The sequence below is a fragment of the Pungitius pungitius genome, chromosome 3, assembly GCF_949316345.1.
Source record: "Pungitius pungitius chromosome 3, fPunPun2.1, whole genome shotgun sequence".
Classification (NCBI taxonomy): domain Eukaryota; kingdom Metazoa; phylum Chordata; class Actinopteri; order Perciformes; family Gasterosteidae; genus Pungitius; species Pungitius pungitius.
Window position 1 is genome coordinate 1,754,701 of NC_084902.1, and position 22,991 is coordinate 1,777,691.

The 22,991-nt window shown below is 48.9% G+C and overlaps 2 protein-coding genes across 4 annotated transcripts in view; both read left to right on the top strand.

Moving 5' to 3' along the window:
• The window catches only part of LOC119213285 (unconventional myosin-Ic-like), a 27,700-nt gene extending 24,922 nt beyond the window's left edge, over nucleotides 1–2,778 (top strand). For both annotated transcript variants that reach the window (XM_062561007.1, XM_062561008.1), the window contains exons 25-32: nucleotides 1–9; nucleotides 88–181; nucleotides 276–331; nucleotides 420–555; nucleotides 836–906; nucleotides 1,004–1,101; nucleotides 1,319–1,418; nucleotides 1,680–2,778. The exon at nucleotides 1–9 is cut by the window's left edge and continues 75 nt beyond it. In XM_062561007.1, the coding sequence (XP_062416991.1) occupies nucleotides 1–9; nucleotides 88–181; nucleotides 276–331; nucleotides 420–555; nucleotides 836–906; nucleotides 1,004–1,101; nucleotides 1,319–1,418; nucleotides 1,680–1,706 (591 nt within the window). In that variant the 3' untranslated portion in view covers nucleotides 1,707–2,778. The remainder of the gene's footprint in view (nucleotides 10–87; nucleotides 182–275; nucleotides 332–419; nucleotides 556–835; nucleotides 907–1,003; nucleotides 1,102–1,318; nucleotides 1,419–1,679) is intronic.
• An 843-nt stretch (nucleotides 2,779–3,621) lies between these two features.
• On the top strand, nucleotides 3,622–22,684 carry LOC119209746 (large neutral amino acids transporter small subunit 4-like). 2 transcript variants are annotated; one of them, XM_037459280.2, is made up of 15 exons: nucleotides 3,622–3,824; nucleotides 6,320–6,527; nucleotides 9,619–9,835; nucleotides 9,928–9,983; nucleotides 10,054–10,130; nucleotides 16,250–16,342; nucleotides 16,459–16,592; nucleotides 17,507–17,715; nucleotides 18,703–18,846; nucleotides 19,012–19,029; nucleotides 19,190–19,316; nucleotides 19,401–19,533; nucleotides 19,886–19,959; nucleotides 20,091–20,214; nucleotides 20,297–22,684. In XM_037459280.2, the coding sequence occupies exons 2-15, from the start codon at nucleotides 6,368–6,370 to the stop codon at nucleotides 20,456–20,458; spliced, it is 1,728 nt and encodes a 575-aa protein (XP_037315177.2). In that variant the 5' UTR covers nucleotides 3,622–3,824; nucleotides 6,320–6,367; the 3' UTR covers nucleotides 20,459–22,684. The 2 variants fall into 2 exon arrangements, with proteins under 2 accessions (XP_037315177.2, XP_037315185.2); XM_037459288.2 differs by lacking the exon at nucleotides 19,012–19,029 and having other exon boundaries at nucleotides 3,623–3,824.
• The last annotated feature ends 307 nt before the right edge of the window (nucleotides 22,685–22,991 follow it).

Here is a 22,991-nt window from a genome sequence, read left to right on the forward strand (position 1 = left end):
AAACACCAGGTGGGTTATTTTTAGAATGATTTCCTGCCTCAACGCGGCGCTCCTCTCACCGCGCCGCTGTCCGCTCCGCCCGAACAGATGGAGCAGAAGATGGTCGCCAGCGAGCTCTTCAAGGACAAGAAGGACAACTACCCGCAGAGCGTGTCCAAGCTCTTCGTCAACACGCGGCTCAGTAAGACGCTCCCCCCCCCCCCCCCCCCCCCAACGCTCTGTGCCGTGTGTTAGCGCCGTTAGCCTCTGTTAGCATCCGTGTCCCCTCTGTTCAGACGGCGAGGACATTAACCCCAAGGTGGTGCAGGCTCTGGGCAGCGAGAAGATGAAGGTAGGTGGAGCAGAGTCACAGGAGCAAAGCGGGGGGGTGGGGGGGGGCAAGAACGTGAGCGTCTAACCGGCGACCCTCCGACCCCCAGTACGCCGTGTCCGTCACCAAGTACGACAGGAAGGGCTACAAGGCTCGGCCCCGCCAGCTGCTGCTCACCGCCAGCAGCGCCGTCATCGTGGAGGAGGCCAAACTCAAGCAGCGCATCGAGTACGCCGCCCTCAGAGGTCAGAGGTCAACAGACTCGGGGGGGGGGGCGGGGGGGGGTTATTGCCTTGGTGGGGTTAAATACATTTATGATTCGAAGTGTGGACCCAAAACCCAAAGATTTGCTCTTTGAGTTGAGTTGACTTTATCGTCCGATCTTCATCTTTCCGACGGTCCCTGAACACATCGCATGTGAAATTGACCTCATTGAAGCTCATGTGATCATTCAATAAGAATCACTTTTCATCCCACATCTGTAGCACGTAGGATTCTTAGGATTTCTTTCACTTCACTCTGCAGGCGTCTCCGTCAGCTCGCTCAGCGACGGCATGTTCGTTCTGCACGTGCCCGGTGACGACAACAAGCAGAAGGTAGGGGGCGCCGCCTCCCCTCCACCAGGTCCCACCTGCACCTGTTCGACTGTTTCAACGTGTGCGTGTGTGTGTGTGTGTGATGGTTCCTTCACAGGGAGACGTGGTTCTGCAGAGCGACCACGTGATCGAGACCTTGACCAAGATCGCCATCTGTTCTGACAAAATAAACAACATCAACATCAACCAGGGCAGGTGAGGAGCCGAGGAGGATTGGGAGCAGGAATGGGGCAGGGAGGGGGGGGGGGGGGGTTGTGACCCTGCTGCAGTAGAATGAGAGGTTTTCTGAAGGGACCCTGGTGTGAGGAGACACTACCGCCTTAGTCCTCGGGGGGGCGCCAGACCAGCACTAAATAAAAGTTCCTCATGGTTCATTCTGGTGTGTGAGTGTGACCTTCTGCTCCTCCTCCAGCATCACCTTCACGTCGGGTCACGGCAAAGAGGGGACCATTGACTTCACGCCGGGGTCCGAGCTGCTCGTCGCCAAAGCCAAGAACGGACACTTGTCCGTGGTGAGTCGAGAGCGCCGCTCCAACGCGTCGAAATGGACGCTGGATCGATTGTTTGTTCAGGTTTGATCGACGGTTGCCGGGCGACAGCAGCAGCCCCACGACAACGGACTGGCTCATCATTTGAGTTCAAAGATAATTATTATTAGTAATCTTTTGTGTGTCTTTATTTCATTCTAATCAGGCAGCAATGGACCCGGGCGTCAGTGTGTTGTTGTTGTTGTTGTTGTTGTTGTGGTGTCTGACCCGATGCTTTCCTTCCAGACGGCTCCCCGGTTGAACTCCAGATGATTGACCCCTGACCTCCATCCTCCAATCACGACCGCAGGCCCCGCTCTGCCTAAGCCAATCAGACGCCTCACCTAGATGCGCGCTTCCAAAATACACATATAAACACACACATATATACATATAAATATATATATATATATATATATGTGTGTGTGTGTGTGTGTGTATTAAAAAAAGAAGAAAAAAAGAATCCAGCTAAACTAATTGAGATATTTATGACTCTATATTACTTTGTGGGGGGGTTAATACTGTTTGAATAGTCTGATTTTATATATGAGGCCAAAGAATAACAAATATTTTTGGTGCACTTTTCTTGCACCGTGTGTGTTTTTGTGTGTTTTATTTCGGGGAAACGACCAACAAAACCAACAAAACTTTGATGGAAATCAAAGTTATTTGTTGCCTCTTTTATTTCTGTTTTCTGCTCGACTTGTAGGACTAAAAACACATTTCTCCCCGGGGGGGGGGGGGAAAGAAAGGCCCGGTATGTAGGCCTGCTGTCAGGACGTGAAGAGGAAGTGTAGGAACAGATGTAGTACTGTGGGGGGGGGGCAGGTGTAGAAGTACGTGAAGAAGCAGCGGTTTGTTTGACTCGTGCCTTTTTTCTCTTTGACTAATTTATTCACAGAGAGTTCAGTGTAAAGGATGATTTACCCCCCCCCCCCCGGCCCCCCCCCATGCTATGCTAAGCTAACGGTCTCCTACACGCTTCTTCCTTTTTAGTGACGTGACAATCCAAACATTCGGAGACGCTTCCAGATTGTATTTTCTTAACTCTTCTCATGTTGGAGAACCTCGAAGAAAGATCAAATAACTCTGAGAAGAGCTGCGAGATGTTTAGTGTTTAGTTTTTAATTCTCTGTTGTTCCTGTTTGATGCTCGTGCCTTGTGTGGCGGAGAGAGAGAGAGAGAGAGAGGGAGGGGGAGGAGCCACGTGCCAGATTACCCAGCAGCCCCTGGGGTTCCCGCCTCGCTCTCTCCGTGCGTGAAGGAGCTTTGTCCCTGTTCTCAGACTCGCTGCTTTAGAGTCACCAAACACTAAAGATTTCAGAAATAAAACATTAAAAAAAGAGAAGCTGAAGACGTCCTGGTTTGTTTCCTCGTGTCTGATGATTCTTTTGGTTCCTGATCGCCTGCAGATGGATGTTTACATGAAACCACGTCACGTGTTGAAAGTACGGAGAAGAATAAAAGTCCAACCTGCTCTTCCTCTTCCTCCTCCCTCCTCCTCCTCTTCCTCCTCCTCCTCCGATGTGTTGGACTTGTTCTCTGAACACAGCTTTGAAAGCTTTAGTGTAGATATCCACTAGTGTAAAGTACTCATACTATTGATGATGGAGGGGCCTTCTCCTAATTCACTGTAGTCACTATTAGAACTTTTAGTAACACAAGCTGCCACCAGGTGTCGCCTTCGTTTAAGAACATTTTCTTTAGTTTATTCCTTTTTCTTTCCTGACTTTCTAGGAACTCCACCCTTGGAGTTCCTAGAAAGTGGGATGGAAACGGTTGACCCCCCCCTATAATCACATTTCTTTACCACTTTATTATGGGATTACGGGACATAAAAATCACAAAATAAACTTCACAAAAGTTAATGTATTTGTGTTCATAATGGGAATTGCTATCATACATTTATTTTTAGCCTTGTGTTTTTATTGGCAGGTATTTCATTACATCATTTAATATATTGTATAATATATATTTTTCATATTAGCCTCATTGTTTTTGTTTGCAACGTGCATCCCATAATAAATGTCAAATGTGATGTGGCCCCTTCCTAATATATAAATATATATTATCTATATTCGTATAAGCATCACGTAACATCGCCGCGCTGTGATTGGCTGCGGCGGGTCTCTAGCTCAGCCGCGGACCAATCAGCGGGCGGGGCTGTTTGTGTGCGCCTCTCCGCCGCTATAAACGTCCCGCAAGGAGGGAGGAAAGAGGGAGAGAAGGGTGAGAAAGTGTGAGTCAAAGACAACAACAACAAAAAGACTGTATTCTGTGTTTCTTTGTTTTCATTTTTGTCATCGAGGGACATTTTTGGGACATTTGACAGAGGACCAGGCGGCTCTATTGTCCCCCCCCCCCTCCCTCCCTCCCTGGATCCAGACTCAGGTAGGTCCGCTGTGAGGATGCTTGTGTGGAGGAGACGCGCGGACGCGTGTGTGCGTTCATTCCGCGGGAAGCAGCGTGTCACATCCCTGCAGCCGGTGCACAGACCTCCTCCTTCTCCTCCTCCTTCTCCTCCTCCTTCTCCTCCTCCTTCTCCTTCTGTGTTGTTTCAGTGTTTATCGGCTGCAGAGGAAACCGGAGCCGCAACAGCGTCCATCGCCGATCAACTTCCCACCGCTGATGTTTGTAGAATGACTCATTTCCCCTTTTGGTCTTTTTAAGATTTTGCACATTTGCTGTAAATGAATAAAACGCTCAGATTGTCCCATTAGATTGTTTCCGTTTCTTCGTATCGTTTATTTCTGCTGGAGCGCGTTCAGGAAAAAGCTGCCTGAAAGTTAGGATTTAATATTGTAGAATCACAGCAGCTCTGACGTCGCAGCAAATGGGGGGGTTGGCGGGGGGTGGGGGGTCGTGCTTCTGCACGGTGTTTTCTTGTTGCCCTGTTTTGGGTTCTACGTGAACTGTCTTTGTCTCAAACCATCAACGGTGGTAATTCCCCAATTCTGTTGTTGATGCTGAACAGCTGAGCGCCTCCTGCGTCAAGCCGCCGAGAAGCGACGCAAGTACTTCCGAAATGGTGCAGATGTCTTTGAAATAAAAGCATAGAAAAACAGTCCGAAAACCCGCAGTTACTTTCTTACACTACACACTTCCTTTATTAGCTTAATTAACACAACGTATGTAGTTGAATAGTGTATTGCCGTTTTTAGTTTAAACAATGATTTACAGTGAGTTTAATTTCATATTTCTTTCACATATCTACATCCAGACACATCGTTATTTTTCAACGAAGTAGCGTTGACGCTTCTTATGCTTTTATTCTGAAAGAGTAACCGGAAGCGTGACGTTGTGTGCTCGCTAGCTTCACCTCTTCTATCCTGGGATGCAGATGCGGGTGGCGGGGGTTGTTGTGCGGATGGTTTCAGTCCAGTTGAGACCAGTTCCGTCGCCTCTCCTCGTTCACCGTGAAATCTCGTCCGTGGACTCATATAAACGGTCCCGGTGAAGTCCGGTGCTCGTTGTCACGTCTTTATGTTCGATGGTCGTCGGTGATTAGGATCCACGAGCGACATCAACTTCGTCTCCAGACACAAACTCCATCGCGTCACTGATTTATTCAGTTATTACCTTAACATACGGAATAATAACATACGGAAATAACGTTACGAAGTAAAACACCTGCAAATCATTTGTATGAACCAGGTCACGTGCAGAGTGTCTATGTGACGCGATGCCATTTCCTCACTTATTTTACATAGGTTATACTTCTATATTCTATACAGTACGACGCCATTTTACTCATGATACACATGTGTCTTCTTCATTTTAATATTTTGTTATTCATATTTCATTGCTGTATCCGGGGCCTTTTATCTCTTCACTGCGGACCGCAGCGCGTCACGGGAGAGAGCAGCGCGAGCCCTCAGATCGGATCTCGCGCCGCGCTGGTTCGAACCGGTTGGGGGCTCGCGATGCGTTCAATGGCTGTCGGTCTTTCCATCTAGTACACTTTGTTCTGGACCAATTCGGCTCTTTTTTGTTGTTGTTTGCACTCGACAGATAACCGCTTGAAGAGCGACATGTTTGCGTGTGTGTTTGCATGCGGAGGGGGAGAAGTGTAACCGTGTGTAACATTGTAACCTAAACTGTTAAAACAATAATATGAGGTTGGCTCTACATATTTTTTTTATCAAATCTGTGATTTATTAATAATTTAGATTGTTTTTAGTTCATGAATATGATGATTTCCAGCATTATTGTCATTGATGTTTTTGTTTTAAAGTCCAGCTAATACACTATCCTTTGCCAATGAAGCCCCAAGATTATTTCACCCCACAGGACATGAAAGCAACATTAGCCTCACGTGTAGCTGCTGCACGACCAATGTCCCTGGTAGCCATTAGGAGGAGAGCCGACAATCCCTCGAGCCAATCAGATACGCACGGGGGCGGGATTTAGAAAAAGCGACTCAAAGGAGGGGTTACTTATGCAAGTTAAAGGCTTCAGCTGTTTTTCTTCTTGTGAGAGTCTTCCTCTAGACCACAACCATCCTCCTCCTCCTCCTCATCATCACCACCAGACAAGAACAAAGACATGTGTGTGAATCGGGCTCAGAAAGCCATCCAAAACACATTATTAGGAAAAGCTTCTGATTGGAACAAGAATCCGCTTTATTAGCCAGGTGTTTGTCACGGAACAAAGAGGACATTTTAAGAATACATTTTTATTGATGAAATAGTGTGATTTATAATAGAATATAAAGATGTGATGTAACAGGTAACAAAAAAACAACAACATACGTCTATTCACACGTTCATTGTTTCCCATATAGGCCATTTGTTCATACATATATCGCTAATGGGTGAAGGTACCGGTGAATTATGAAGATATTTTCCATCATTCTGAACATCTGACCCTCCCGTCTCGTATTCCAGGCTCCAGAGGACCAGTGACGGGCCGCCCCCCCCCACCCCCCAGCCAACATGGCTCCCACCCTGGCCACGGCCTTCTCCCGCCGCTGGTGGATGGCGGTGACGGCGGTCATCGAGAACCTGCTCTTCTCCGCCGTGCTGCTGGGCTGGGGGTCGCTGCTCATCATGCTCAAGTCCGAGGGCTTCTACTCCTACATGTGCGAGGGGCCGAGTGAGTCGACCTTTACCTCTGATATGTCAAACCGGCCACCGACATTACCCACAATGCAACTCTGACTGCCGTCGGGTTGCTAGTAGCAGCTAACGGAGGTCCAAAGGTCTCACCTCTCTCTAATCGCACCTGCAGATTTTTTAGCAATTTCATACATATTAAAAAGAGTGACATCACTCTCAATCCCAACCGCCGTGATTCCATTGGTTGAACTTTTGAATTTGGGCGAGGGTAAACGTCTCCTATGATTGGACGCTAGCTGTGAGTGTTTGTGACACGCCCACTTTTACCAAACCTTTCTTTGCCAATTTTTTAAAAAGAATGAACTCAGTAAAAATGTCAATTGCCGTCATGCATCCCAACAACAACAAGTTGCGTTGGACTTATTATTGTAATGACACAATAATCAGATGAACGCCTTCAGATAAAGGACTCTTCATTCGTCACTTGCTCCACTGATACTACCGCTACTTTCACTGCTACGGCTAACACTAGCGCTATTAGCACAGAAGCTACATGTAGCGCCTCTCCGCCTCGCTCGGGGCTTTTTAACGAGTCTTCAAAAGGCTGATTGGGACACTCTGGGTTTCACGTCTTGGCTCAGAGCGTGTGGTGGAATTAGGGACATTTAAGGCAACACAAACAATTGCAGGAGGCCCTTTTTGGGGTTTTTCCATCATAGAAAGATTGTTATTGATCCTCTTGGAGTGAATCCGTCAATGTGCCAGCAGGAACAAAAAGCTCCAAAAGCACATCAAGCGCATATTTCATCATCATCGTACTCTCGCGGATCAAAGCAGAGACGGACGTCGTCTTCAGGACAATAAAAAATTGCCTCCGCTCGGAAAGATCAAACCCGGGGAGGACGATTCGGCGGATTCGTTCCACACTCATTTTCATATAAAAGCCTTTTGGGGATGCCATCCATGAGACATGCACCCTGGTTCCTCCCGTCCATGGTGGACGCAGCATTGTTCAAAGCTGATAATCCATCCGTGTTTGATTATAGCCGCTTTATCCCGTTGGATTAGGGTCAGGGGCCTCTCGCCCCCGGTGACTCAGCTTCTTCCACGCTCACCTGCTGAGTTCTGCCGAATCAGCGTTTTGGGTTTTTTTTGTGTCTGGATGAAAGGGTGTTTTTGTGTGTTTTTTAGTTGAAGGTTGTGGTCAATCAGGTGTAGCGTCCTACATGCGTCCCTTCATTCATCATGAGGCGCGTTCGGACCTCCTCCCCGGAGGAGTGTCCTTAAAGGGATTTGTGATACGTCAAAAACAAAAGTAGCCTAAGAAACACTCTTCTAAACCGCTTTAAATATTCCATTTAGTTCACAAAGTGTGTGTGTGTGTGTGTGTGTGTGTCACAATGCAGTAAAGACACAGGTGTGCATTGCTACACCTCATCGACCCTCGCCTCCCTTTAGTCTCACTCTGACAGCCTCTTCTCCCCAGGGATGAAACTTGTTTCTGTATAAAACACCATGTTCTCCCTTCTCTGCCTCCTGTGTGGATCCTGTGTAACGTCACAGTGCGTCGGCCGCTGATCATTCAGCCAGCTGACGACAAGAGGAGGGAAAACCTTTAAAAACCGAAGGAAAGGTGCATTTTACGGCGTTGACATGAAGGATAACGGCAGGATGTGTGTGTGTGTGTGTGTGTGTGTGTGTGTGTGTGTGTGTGTGTGGCCGGGCTCTCCCCTCATCGATTTGGGCTTTCACTGCAGTAGTTTGCTTCGTCAGCAGCTGGAGGCCGGGGGGGGGGGTCCGGGATGCTGCTGCTCCTCTTCTCCCAGAGACTCAATGCACCGCTGACGTTTGTCACCCGGGGGGGGGGGGGGGGGGCGACGTCCATCTGAAATATCTCCACCAGGGTCGGATGGATTGATGAGAGGAAGTGGAGCAACTTTGGCCTGACCTTTCTTGACCTTTAATAGCGAACGTTAGCATCAAGCAACAAGCAAAAACCAAGGTGATGAAAAGCGCTTCTGAAGTCACAATTTCACTCAAAATCCCAAATGTTCCGTCAGAGAGCAGCTGGTGTCTTAAATGTGGGCTGGAGCTGCTCTCGCTGGTCAGTCCGGTGCTTGTTGTCACTAACTGACCTTTAATAGGAGCCCACAGGTCGCTGCGGCTCCGTCGGGTCTGTCAAATACCGAGGGAGCCGCTTGATACCGGAGGCAACGGGTCTGATGGAGCACAGGGACGGAAATAGGCTCTGCATGAACTCAGTTGACTGTGTTTACCAGAAGGTTCGGTGGTGGTGGTGGGGGGGGGGGGGGGGGGGGAGCTGTTACTGCGGGGGTTCAGTTGTGACCATAACTGGGCGACGCGGCACATTGTGTTGTTTCCCTGCGGGTGGTTTGCGTGACCTTTTAATGAGTCTCCTGGCTTTCTCTCAGGGAGGGGGGGGGACACTGTGCAGGTCACACCCCTTTATGATCACACGGGAACCTCTACGATGCCAATATGATAATATCTAAAAACACCTAATTGAGTGCAAAAGTTGAAGGTAAAACAACACTAATGTATTTACAGAATGGCCATTTTCACACTGCTCTCACGTGGATTCTGCCATATTATTGGTGATGATTATTAATGAAGCATAAATGGCTTTATTCTAATGTCTAATAACAAGAGGCCCAACAACACACTTCCACTGTAACATTAAACATCGGCCCTCACTGTGCCTTATTGCTTTTATAACACTATTGACAGTGACATTATGACGTTAAATATTTGCCTTTCAGCACAAAATAGTTGAAGCCATGAAACGTTGTATATCGCATTTCAGTCCACTGTCCCCTGTTGCTATGCAACAGTCACACGGTTTGTCAGTTGGTTGATGGTCAGATAGGAGATTGACGTATTTGTGTGGAAACGTCCCAGGTCTCCTTGCAACATCTCATTCGTTCACATCGCTCGTGACGAGCTTTTAGCTAAGAGGACAATTCGAGTGGACGTCATGAGCGACGTGAATGGATGAACTCAACGCTAAATGCTAACGTCCGCTTGCTACCATGCTCACAATGACATCATGCTAACGTTTACCAGGTACAATTCTGGACTTATTATCTGTATAAAACCATCTGTTCCAGAGAACAGCTCGGGCCTCAACCTCTCCGACGCGTCCACCTCGGCGGCGTCTGACCCCGAGGAGAACCTGGAGATAAACGGGTGGCCCATCTGCAAGGACCAGGACGAGATGCTGAACCTGGCCTTCACCGTGGGCTCCTTCCTGCTGTCCGCCATCACCCTGCCGTTGGGCATCGTCATGGACAAATACGGCCCGCGCAAGCTGCGACTTCTGGGCAGGTGAGAAAAACCCGAATCCTTCTCTTTTAATTTTTTATCACCGTAAGGTTTTGCTGTGTTAGTTTTTAATGAGTTCCTGTCTGCTTTCCTAGTGCCTGCTTTGGCTTCTCCTGCCTCCTCATCGCCTACGCCGCCAATGATCCCAACAGTACGTATGATGTCATCAGCACAGGCTGCAGCGTGAGCAGCGGGTCACTGATCTGATCTTTCTTCTCCAGATCTGTCCATCCTGATCTTCTTCGCTTTGGCCTTGAACGGGTTCGGAGGCATGTGCATGACCTTCACCTCTCTGACTGTGAGTGTCAAAGCGTCTCTGAGATCACATCACCTGTTTGTTTTGCTTGTCTTTTATTTACTTTGTGCTGTTGAACAATGGAAAAACCCTCTTGAGAGCCAGAGAGAACTAAATGAGGATGATATCATCCATCAACCTGGTTAGCGAGCTAGCTTTCTTCCTATTGGATTTCTATGGGGCTAAAGCCACGTGTAGCTTAAAACAGAATGCACATATGACACAATGCGAGCTAGCTCGTTAGCAGCTAACTAGACTAGCCACAGCATCACTAACAAGTCCTGGAAATACTGAGTGTAAGTGAACACGGTTTGTACTTACACCCACTAAAAGTATTTAATGAGGATCCCAGTTAGTTTAGGGGGGGGGGGGGGCAGTGATAGCATCCGATGAAGAGAGGACGAGAGAAAAGGTCGGTTGGAAAGACAAAGGGGGGGCAAAGACAGACGGAACGGACGAGACGGATGCATGGACGAGGAACGCCGTGATGTCATCGCTCAGAGAAAGTGCTGCATCACACGAGAGAGAGAGGGGGGGAGAGAGAGGGAGAGAGAGGGAGAGGGAGAGAGGGAGAGAGAGAGGGAGAGAGAGGGAGAGAGGGAGGGAGAGAGGGAGGGAGAGAGGGAGACTGCATTAGTCATTTATTATTCTCTGCTGCTCTCCCTACGAGCCGAAAAAAGACCTCTCCTCATTACTATTTCAGCCACCGTGACACATGGAATCATGGTGTGTGTCTATCTGTGTGCGTGTGTGTGTCTGTGTGTGTGTGTTCTCTCTAGAGTGTTCTGCACAATAGAGGCGTCGATAATGTTTCTGCGATACAATGCATGAGAACCTCTGCCGGTGCATCGTTGAACACGCGTGTACAAAACACACAACGAGAGAGACGCAGGAGACAAACAGGAAGTGTGTGTGTCTTCACACCCATAAAGCACTGCACACACACACACACACACACTCTTTTTATTCTTCTGCTTTCGGCTGCTCTGCCAGGCCGGACTCACACACACGCCCTGATTATTCTGATTGTCTTCCTGGTTCCTGATTTAAAGTTCCTCTCCTTCTCCTGAATCTCTGGGTCAAGGTTCGTTTCAGAGGTTTTCTATTTTAAGAAAACCTGCAAACCTCCATTTCTCCGTCGGTTGTGGAGCATCACGGGTCACTGAACCCCCTCCAAGACTCCCGTCACCCTCCTCTTCCTCCTCTGGGCTTCCTTTCCTGCTGCCTCTAATGAGCACTTAGAGCACAGTTTGACTCCTTCTCCTTCTTATCCCTCTTCTGCTTTGCCTCCTTTTCTCCCGTCGATGCACACTCAGCGAGGAGGAGGAGGAGGAGGAGGAGGTGTTTGATTCCCTCCCTGCTCTTCATAACCTCTCGTTCTGTAAACAGCGTCATGTTACTTCCTTGCTAAACGTCCACACACACACACACACACACACACACACACAGAGTATATATATCTTCTCAGGCGCACATGAAGCCCCTCCTCTTGTTCTCGTCTCGTTCCAGGCACATGTTGGACCCTCCTCTGCTTCCTGGGTTTCGGTCACCCGGTCTGAAGAGCTGCTGTGAGCTCATTTGTATCGTGTAGAGATGTCCCCCCCCCCCCCCCCCCCCCCAGACCTTTTTGGGGCTCATAGTCATGTTTTATATAAGCGTGTTTTATTTATGTACATTCAGCTCGATGAAGGGATGAGAACATGAAGGCGGTGACTTTGTTCTTGTTGTTGTCGGGCTGGAGGCTGCAGGCTGAGGTGGAGAAAGTACACTATGTTTTTTGTTAAAACGAAGGGGGGGGGGAGGGAGGGAGGAGGGAGGAGGGGTGTTGTGGAAGGGAAAAAGGATGCCAAAGTTCAAGTAGTGTAAGATTTGAGCAGCAGGCAAACGGCTGTCGTTGATGAATGGCCTCACACAGATGTGCATGTGTGTAGAGGTCTGGATCGAGGCTTTGGGGGGGTTTCCTTTCTCTCTGTATATGAGCCTTTAAAAGGAGGCAGGCGGAAGGAGACGACAGGTGAACGCAGGTATGCAGCCCGGTGCTCGTCAGCTGGTGTTTGCCCATCTCACAGCCCGCTGTGCTCTCCGGCACAGGACCGGTCCAAGCTGCTTCTCAAGGCTCCTGGCAGCTAAATATTCCACTTGCTGCAGCAAAATCAAAAAAAAGGCCCTCTTCCTTCTTTCATTTCTGCTCTTTCCTCCCAAAGGCCTCTGTCCAGTTTCCTCTTTCTCCACCTACCACTCGTCTCAGCGGGTTTTCTCGCTCTGCAGTGGCCTCTCGGTCATTTCCACTTCCGTTCTCAACACTCAGCACGCACTCTTATCCAGAGGGACTTACGCAACACGTGCAGGATGGACGCCTCAGGGGAAACGCTGACTTCAGTTAAAAGTTCAGTTAAGAGTTTTTAGGGTTCTTAAATGATCCCGGAAACGTTTTTTTTTATGTTCTTTGACAAAGCATTAAATTCTAAACCTGCGCCCAGTGAAGAGATAAGGGGTAAAAACAGGACGCACACAGACACACAGGCAATAGAACATATTCCAGTCGGGCCTGAAGCTCTGCTCAAATATCAGACACAAGCATCTCATTACATTACATGTCATTTAGCTGCTTTTATCCAAAGAGACTCACAATAAGTGCATTTCAACCATAAGGAAACAAACTCAGAAGAACGAGAACCAAATAATTTAATCAAATAAGCCGATTTTACAACTTGTTATAGATAAGAGCCATTATAAGTACAATTTAAGGTCTACAGTGTGTTAGTGTTTTAGTGGAGGTTTAGTCTGAACATGTGTGTCTTTAGCCTGAAGATGTGAAGGCTCTCTGTGGTCCTGATGTCATCAGAGAGCTCCTTCCACCATTTAGAAGCAGGACAGAAAAGAGTGGTGATCTAGTCTGCTCTCAGTGAGGGAGGAACAAGCAGCTTGATGCAGAGCGGAGTGTGCGGGGAATTTATGGAAGGTTAAAGACCAGTCGGGCTGCTGCATTCTGGATGAGCTGCAGAGGTGGAATGGCGGCAGCAGGGAGACCTGCCAGGAGAGAGTTACAATACAAAAGAGCCTGAATCAGAGCCTGAATCAGAGCCTGAATCAGAGCCTGTGAAGCGAGTTCAGTGGTTTCATGTGATGGCAAAGACGGAGACATTTAAAAGCACTTACACTGATGCCGGACATTCTCCTGGCTGGTTGCTCAGGATCTGTTTGGGTGTTAATGTGTTAAGGTTATCCAAAGAAAGGAAAACATCATCTACATACACAAACATCATCATGCACTTCATCCACGTTTCTCCTGCTTTATTCCAGGTAAAGTTTGGCCGGCAGGTTGAGAACAAATGTCAAAATTGTCAGTGGAAACAGTGGTTGCCTGAGTTTCCTGGATACTGTTCAAACACACAGATCCACTTATTCGATCTGTCCGCCTGCACCTGGCTGGCTTCTTTCCTCCAGGTGACTGCTCTGAAGCTGAAGCGGACTTTTCGGTGGCTGTCCAAACATTGGGGCCATGGGTGAGCGCCCTGCCCCTTGTATCTGCATGAATACACTGCGATTAGAGCTAACAAAAGAGCCATTCAGGAAGTGGCAGTAACACAACATGTGGTGGGTGTTACTGTTTTTGATGACAGGCTCCACTATAGACAAACAAACTGACCTATGTGTGTATGTCACCGAGAGGATGGACGTCACGTTAGCCCGCTGAAGTGCTAACTCAAGATGGTTAGCACAATCGATAAACTTTGCACGGACTCAAAATCGTTGACTTGGTCTTGATTTGGTCTGGACTTGGTCTGGACTTGCTATTGATTGGTCTGGACTTGGTCTGGACTTGCTATTGATTGGTCTGGACTTGGTCTTGACTTGGTCTTGACTTGATCAGCTACAGCCGACGGACCGCGTTAGCATGCTGATAGCATTAGCTCGAAGCAGCGCTGTGCAGTGTGGCCACAGACTGACTGAATTCAGCTACTGTTTCATTGGGGTTCGTGACCCCCGGAGAGCCTGCAGGTCTCGTCGGACCAATTGATCACGCACAGGGTCTAATGCGTTTGCGTTTCCTGGTGGGGGCACCACGTCTCTTATCTATATCACGTCTCTTATCTTCCTCATGTGTACAGTGGCTGTGATGATGCCACAGGGGATTATTTGTCCTCGCGTCCTTGACTGACGCGTCATCCACTGCGCACACAAGAACACGGCGATCCGTCGCGCACGTCCCCCTTCGGCGCTGCACCCCGTCACTCCACTTCTTCTTTGGTAATTCTGGCACCAAACCGCTTGTTTTTTTTTGTGGAAGCGGGTGCCACAGCTGACTGTCGGTCAACCTTTGTGACCCAGAGATACTCCCAGAGTGACGTTTCAGGCAGTGTCACAAGGACCAGACAGGATGTCTGTGTCTTGTTGGTTTGGCCGTGCGGCACACAGATGGTTTTTTACATTTTTTTTATCTGGCACTGCTCCGTCAGCTTTGAGGATGTTGTTTCTCTTACTCAATCGGCGCTTGCAGACTTTGTCAACAGTGGTGTTTCCAAATGAAACTGTTCCCAGAGTGGATTGACCAACCTGGGAGAAGAATTAGTGTGAGAAACACAACAGAATTTCGGGAGCGACTATTTTATTTGTACCATTCCTTTGGTTCCACACATTTTTGTTTTAATTATATTTTAAATTGAGTTCTACCAAGTATTGTGAAATGTTGTCATGCACCGAATGTCTATTTGGGAAATTGCTTGTTTGAACTAGTGGAATTAGCGTTGCATTACACATCCTAGAGCGACATTTACATTAATGTAACTACATACAAGTTGAAGGTTGCAAAATATTTAACGTAGATTTCAAAGGCCTCTTGCCATCTAAGCATTTAAAAACACATCGACTGTCCTTATACCACCAGCTTTAATCAGGTGAACTATTTGTGACACATCACGCACCCCTATAGTCCGCAGCACGCCGCTTCTTCGGTACTTTTCTTGCCTATCGAAGCGTCTCTCGCACGTGAGAACAGCCGCAGCAGTCTAGGGAACGAGGAAGTGAACCTGTTGACTCTGCACATCAAAGGCCTCGATGCGACCACATCGGGGCCTCTCCTCCGAACCGGGCCCAAAGGTCAGCCATCTCCCCCCATGGGGAAGTCAGTACCCTCCCCGCCCCCCTGTCGAGTGTCATAACTGGTCTCTTCCAGTCCAGCGCTGCCCCGGGCAAAGAAGAGTGGAGGCCCTTGTTATTTCGCATGACGTAGAAATTCTTTTTTTCGCAGCATGACCTTTGGTCCAATTAATCCCAGGAGTGACGTCCGCGTGGGGGGTGAGAGGGTTCAGCCAGCTGCCTAACAAGCTGCCGAGTCGTCCCCCCCCCCCCCTTCGCCCCTCCCCCATGGCGAACACGGCGGGCCAGATGAGGCCGAATGAGGCCGAATGAGGACAATGGGAGAGGATATTTACGACCCGTGTCGCCACTTGAACCCATCTCATCCCCCTGTTGTCTGATGCACTGTAAAAGCTTCATGAAACATCACACTGAGGCAGGCCAGGAATCTCTCAGCCACTCCAGTCTTATGGAGCACAGCGTGTGCTCCGGTCTCAAGTTGAGCGTCGTTACACAAGACTCTCGGGCTCTTCTGTCTCCGCTACGCTCCACAAGCAGTTTGAGGGGCGGCGTTCCTCAGACGGTACACAGTGTACTTTAAGGCCGCGAGCCAGGAGTCAACACCGTGAAGCACAAGGGCGTGTGCGCAATCTGCCGCCACTTCTTTTGACATTGAGTCATCTCGTGGGTTTTAGTGGATTATGGAAAATATTTTGAACCAGTTGTTCTGTTCATGGTGTCCTCTTGCAGGACGCAATCCACACAGGCGGTAACCTCCGATGCTAGCGACCACCACCTTGTTCCCATAGACGACCTTTCTCCTGATTTATTCCCACACTGTTAACATGGTCTCAATCTCTAGTTTGAAGTCTTCTTCTCGTTTAGTAAATTGTGGTCCATTTAGACAGACAAACAGACTATGAAACAGGGGATGTTGAAGTCTATTCTTAGCCATAAAGCGCCCAAGTGAGGTCATAAAGGCAAAACTGTGTTATCGAGCAAAGGTATATTTAACCATACGTAAACCTGTTCTCCCTCCACAGCTTCCCAACATGTTCGGAGACCTCAGGTCGACCTTCATTGCTCTGATGATTGGGTCCTACGCCTCCTCCGCAGTCACCTTCCCCGGCATCAAGGTAACGGTTGATACACGCATTAAAAAAAAAACAGCATCACACGATTCCATCCCCCCCCCCAAAAAATCAGTCCCTTTGCTCCTCGTCAGTTGACCCTGTGGAACTTTTTTCGGTAGGTGATCTACGACCTGGGCGCCACCTTCATCATCATCCTGCTGGTCTGGGCCTCCTGCGCCTGCCTCGTCTTCTTCAACTGCTTCGTCAACTGGCCTCTGGAGCCCTTCCCAGGTCCAGAGGACATGGACTACACGTAAGACGAAGACTCACACGCACAAACCCACACACACACACACACACGCAGAAAAATGTGTTTCTGTAGCCTCCGGTGATCTCCAGCAAGCAGCTCAACTGGTGGAGGCCTAAAGACTCTAAACCCTGATGATCAACTGGCTTTGCTCTCAATCATCTGGATCCTTTGTTTCCTTCGGTCCTTTTACCCTTTTACTCTCTTTCTCAGCTGAGAAAAACTCCTCCTTACAATTGACCTTTTTCCGAGTCTTCTTCTCCACAATGTCAAATGTAAAAAGAGAAAAAGACTTACAATGTTTTCCCTTTTATTTCCAGCAGTCATTTTGGTTATTATTTTAATAAAAACACACATCATAAGGAAACAATTATATTTTGATTCAACATTTGCTTAAATTAAACACATTTTGTCCATTAATGATGCATTATTAAATTACAACTGGCCTGAGGAAATTAATAATAAATACTTATTTAATATTGATAATGCTTAGATGGTAGCTGTTAGCTTTTCGTTGAAGTAAGGTCCGAGACGTGTGAATCATTAAAGGAGCAAGACGTAAATCAATAACTCTTTTTTTGTATTTGATCTGATTTTGTTTAGTTGTGTTTCATACGTTTGCTCTGTTTTTTTTAACCAAACAGAACTGTGCTGCTAACAGCTGAAGTAAAGGCGTTAAGCTAACGTTAAGGTAGCATTAGCTTCATGATGGCGTTAAGCTAACGTTAGCGTGAGCTCAACGATGTTCAGGTGGAACATTTTGAGGGACTGGTGACTACAAAGTGTTTCTTAATAGTATTTTAACTGAATATTTGCCAATTTGAACCAAGTTTATTTCCCCAACACAAAAAGCTTTAACCTCCGTTAACGTTGAGCCACTGTTCCACGTCTTCCTCTTCTCCTTCCACACGCTCCTCCAGGGTGAAGATCAAGTTCAGCTGGCTGGGCTTCGACCACAAGATCACGGGGAAGCAGTTCTACCGGCAGGTGACCACGGTGGGACGCCGCCTCAGCGTGGGTCACTCCATGAAGCAGCAGCAGCAGCCCGCGGACCTGGCCTCGCAGGAGGCCAACAAGCTGTGCCTCTCCACCGTGGACCTGGAGGAGAAGTCCAAGGGCAAGGAGGAGAGTAAGTCCCAAGTCACCCTTTCACAGCCCACCCCCCTCAGGGCCCTCCTGGCCTCTCCGACCCCAGGGTCAGGGACTCCCTGCTGGGGGGGTCTGGTCGCTCCCCTCTCGGCCTCTTTGGTAGGAAATGGACCGTGTGATGTGTTCTGGTTGCCGCCCTGTCGGAGGCATTGTTGTGGTTCGTAAGGTTAAGTGTCATCTGGTTTAAGTGTGTGCGTGCGTGCGTGCGTGTGCGTGCATGCGTGTGTGTGTGTGCGTGTGTGTGTGTGTGTGTGTGCGTGTGTGTGCGTGTGTGTGTGTGTGTGTGTGTGCGCGTGTGTGGAGTAAAGTCAGGACGCACACGGTTGGTTTCACATCAGATGGAGATGTTCGTTCTGTCCGGCGCTTTAAAGAGGCCCGTAGTGCAAACACAAACCTTCTCATTCCTCTCTAGTTTATGACGGCTCATTTTTGAGCAAACACCAAAAGAGGGGGGGGGGAGAGGGGGAGATTATTATTTTCCCCTGTCGTTGCCAGTGACAACGGTCAACTGGTTCGCCCCGCATTTCTGTTTACACTCACAACCTCCATTAATGATCAACTCCCCCCCCCCCCCCCCCCACAAACCCACAAGCCCACCTTCCTCCGAGTCCCGCAGCTTCTCGTTGCCATGGCAACCGAGGGCCTGCGGGGATGTTTGAATGACCGCCGACTTTCTCCGGGGCAGGAAGCGCGTCGGTGTAGCTTTCCATCACACGAGTTCAGGAAGTGGAAGACAGAAGACTTCTTCTGCTGGTGAACCACGTGTTTTCCTTTGGTACCGGACAGAAGTTTCCTAAAAGCCGCAGTCTGAAAACGGATAAAGATAAAGCTTATTTATTTTACCAACTCCTCTTCCTCTTATTCGTTAAATGCTTACATACATACTTTAAAATGTTCAGGCCCTTTGACCTCAGGGACCTCAGCCCTGACCCCGTAACGCCCTCTCCTCTCGTCACTTCCTCCTCAGCTCAGTCCTTCATGAAGAGCATCTTCAGCCCCATCTTCCTGCTGAGCCTCATCACCATGTGCGTGACCCAGCTGCGCCTCATCTTCTACATGGGGGCCATGAACACCATCCTGGAGTCGCTGTCGGACGGCGACCTCAACACAGGTGACACGGCGGTTAACGTCTAACCACGGATACGTGGTCCTACGCTGGCGCTCTCTAACAGATCCTCTCTCAGCTGCTTCTTCCCGCTCAGCTAAACCTCCTTGTCGCCTCTTCTCTCTCTTTTTGTCTCTTCCCGCTTACGCCGGCTTCTTGCTGCCGTTGTAGTGGAGAAGATGCACATGGGTAAGAAACCTCAAGGCTTTTAACCCACTTCAGATCCTCCTGGAGCTGTCTGTCCACCTTCTGTTTGGCTTGTTCCTTCTCTCGTTGTTTTTGAGACACGTGGAGCGCGTGGCGTTGGAAAATGCGCGAGGAATGACCGTTGTTGTCGCGTGTCTCCTAGTGAGCGTCTACACCTCCATCTTCGGCGTGCTCCAGCTGCTGTGCCTGATCACCTCCCCCGTGATCGGCTACGTCATGGACTGGAAGCTCAAAGACTGCCAGGAGGACGGCGCCAAGGGCGCCAAGAGGTGAGCGACACACACACACACACACACACCCACAGAAGGGAAAAAAACAGGGCACGAGTTAATTTTGTATTCTGCTCCGATCAGGGAGCCGGGTCAGCCCCGTCCTCCCGACAAACACATCCAGAAGATCAAGAACGCCACCCGGGCCTTCGTCTTCACCAACCTGCTGCTGGTCGGCTTCGGGGTCAGCTGCATCGTGCAGAACCTGCCGCTGCAGGTAGGGCGGGATGGAGGAGTGGACGAAATGTTCAGGCAGGACCGACTCACATGGCAGTGGAGCTCCGGGTGTCACTCAGTCCTGCTCAGTGCTGTGGGGACGCCTGCTGGACGGCAGGGGCATTGCGTCTTATTTATTTATCAAGTTTGAATACGCAGATTAAGTATTATGTGTCCTAAATGTGTGCTAATTTTTATACATTTACTGAAGAGAAATCTGAACTTGATAAGTCACGTCTCATTTTTCGACATATTGGAGTCAAAGTTTTACTTTTATATTTTGCATATTTTTGGGATACGCAAATGAGGACACTTTTTTTTACCCCTTTTTTCTCTACTCTCCTGTTGTTCAGATTCTGTCCTTCATCCTGCACACGATCGTCAGAGGCTTCATCCACTCGGCGGTCGGAGGCCTCTACGCTGCTGTGTGAGTGAATGACACCGGGAGGTCACTGGGAGGTCACTGGGAGGTCACTGGGAGGTCACTGGGAGGTCACCGGGAGGTTGGGAACCAAGACAGACTCGTCAGTTTCCTGTAACCTGGTTTGTCCCTCGCAGGTACCCGTCCTCTCAGTTCGGCAGCCTGACGGGGATGCAGTCCCTGATCAGCGCCCTGTTCGCTCTGCTGCAGCAGCCCCTCTTCATGGCCATGGTGGGACCCCTGGAGGGGGACCCCCTCTGGGTGAGCTGCCTGCCCCGGTGTTGATTTTCATAATTTAACGAGTCGCGGCACCTGTCTGACCCCCCCCTCGACCCCCTCTCAGGTCAACGTGGGCCTGCTGGTGCTGAGCATGCTGGGATTCTGCCTGCCGCTCTACCTCACCTGCCACAGCCGCCACCTGCAGCGCCTGCGGGACGAGCGCGACGAGGACCCCAAGATCTACGCCCAGATCAACGACGGCTCCAAGCACGAGGCCTTCGTCTGAGACCTGGAGGGGGCGGGGGGCGGGGGGGGGGGGGGGGCACCTTCACTCACGCCATCGTTACTGCCAGTGTTTATTTGTTCGATGCGACTCTACTCGCCCCTCCCTCGGCGCCGCGCACTGTGACACATCGGAGCTCCCGCTGCCCTCGAACGCATCGCCAAACTGAAGGGGGGGGGGGGGGGGGAAAGCTGCAGTGGCGGACTTTTTGTTTCTATTTCACACACACATATGTAGAATGACTCCTCTACACATCTTCTCTTCCCTCTCTGTCATTCTCATTTCTCTGTGACGATGAACTTAAAAAAAACAAAAAAAAACAACAGAGGACGGCCGGTAACCACGACGACCTCCAGTTTCTCAAAGGACTCAAATGTCCCCCCCGGGGAGACAAAACGAAAAGCACGAATCCCCGGACAGCAGTACGTGTAGCATCTGGGACGTGTGTGTGTGTGTGTGTGTGTGTGGATAACACAACACTGCATGATGACTTCTGCCGCTCAGACGCACACTCTGTGAGTCTCTCCTTCTCGTCTCGTTCCCTCAGAGGCGCGTCGGCGTCGGCGAATCTTTGGGAGCGCGTTCTTTCGGGGGGGGGGGGGGGGTCTCGTTTCCGGTCGTAGCAACATGTGCTTCTGTGAGGTTGCCGGGGCAACGCAATCACACGCGCGTGTTCAATTTGCGTCGCTGTATTTCTACACCGACACAACAAACAAAAAAGGTGCTGTTTCAAATCGCAAGAAATGTTGTTGTTGTTTCGTATTTGCGGCAAAATCGCCGCAAAACACAACTTCTCCTCAACTGCTTCTCCTCGAAGACTCAAATCAGGTTCTCCGCTTGTTTTTTATTCCTCAACAGACTCCTGCAGACACCAAGAGGAGAGATTAGTGACGCTCACCTGTAGTAACTCACAGAGGCGCTTCCAAAGACAGCCACGACCCTCACAGGGCCTCCGTGTGTGTTAGAAGGTGGGAGGAGCCCCCCCACTCATCCACTCATTCATTCATTCATTCATCTATCGCTTTCATCTGTCTGCGAATACGATGACGTGCATTAGGACCGAGAGACGAGATGCCCCCCACCCCCCCCCGAGATGAAAGCATGCACACGATGCACTTTACCCCTCCAGATGATGTAAGCAGAGAAGGATCAGAAGAATGTCAAATAGATTTTTTTAATTCAATACACCAGAGAGACGCTGTTATTTTTTTAAGCCCCCCACAGAGAAACACAGATTCATTATATGGCCTTTAGATGTGCACGGGTGGCTGGGGGGGGCGGAGTCATGTCTCTCGGTTCAAACATAGTGGAGTAACCGGAGAGAACTGGTTTCAGTAAGGCAGTGATTATTCAAACATGTTTAAATGAGTGAAGCAACTGAATTTAAGTGTTTTCACGGCATTCTTTAAAAGGGTTTTTGGGGTTATTGATCTTCACCAGACACCAAACCCCAGGGCCGAAACGTGGAATCATCAGCAGACCCTCCTCTGATACCGTGGAGAAGTTCTCTTCTTATTTTTCCGTCAGCAATTTAAACCGGACGTCCCTTTTTTTCACGGATTTTAGTCCCACTTGGTTTTTACGATTCTTAGACGATGATTGTCGTTCCTCGGGAAAAAAAAAGAAGTGGCAGGAAAATAAATAAATGGTTTGTACTTGAGAAATGACATCAATGTGTGTTTTGTGCGTAGAATATATAGTACAAAGTACAAAGTACAAAAGCAGAAGCACAAATCTTGCGGTGTGCATTTTTGATTTTGTTTTGCCTTGCGTTTGCTGTTTAATGTAAAAAAACGACACCACAGAGAACCTTCTCCACTCTACGAGGCAAATGTCCTCAACTCACTTGGTAAAAAAAAAGAAAATGAATTCCATCCAGACTGATCCACACCTTTGTTCACCTTAAAGGCCTCACCTGAGCCCGGCCTCCTCCAGTAGGAAAGGTTCTGCAGTAGTTCGGTCCACCGATGGATCTCTTGATAAACTGCGCGTACAGAGAATCTCTGTCTTCTCTGCATGTACCTTTTTTCTTTTGTATCTTTGATTTTCTACCTTTTTTTTCTTTGTGTCCTTCTTTCTCGTATTTACGGAAATGTGTATTTTCATGAACCTAAGTTGTGTATTTGTTTCTTGGTCTTGCACCACAGTATAGCCAATACCATGGACATGTCTAGGAATGTTTAAAAAAAAAGATCAATATACAAAGCAGAATAAAGACAGCAATTTGTATGAATGTGTTTTTTGGATTTTATTTAAAACAATGAACTTGAAGAGCAGCGGGGGGGGGGGGGTCAGACTCTGTAACAACCAATCCGGTGACGGCGGCAGGAGTTTCTAGGTGTGACAGGTGGGTCGACCCATCCCTCAGAGGAGAGGAACCGGTGGATTTTCTGCTTCCACCGGTTCAACGCGCAGCTTCCTTTGTGCAGAACAACATGTTTGGGCCAAAGTCTCAACGTCACATTTCTCCCCACCGAGCAGTGATTAAATAAAGGCGTGTGATTCTTCTTCTGCCACACCGAAGGGAATGTAAATG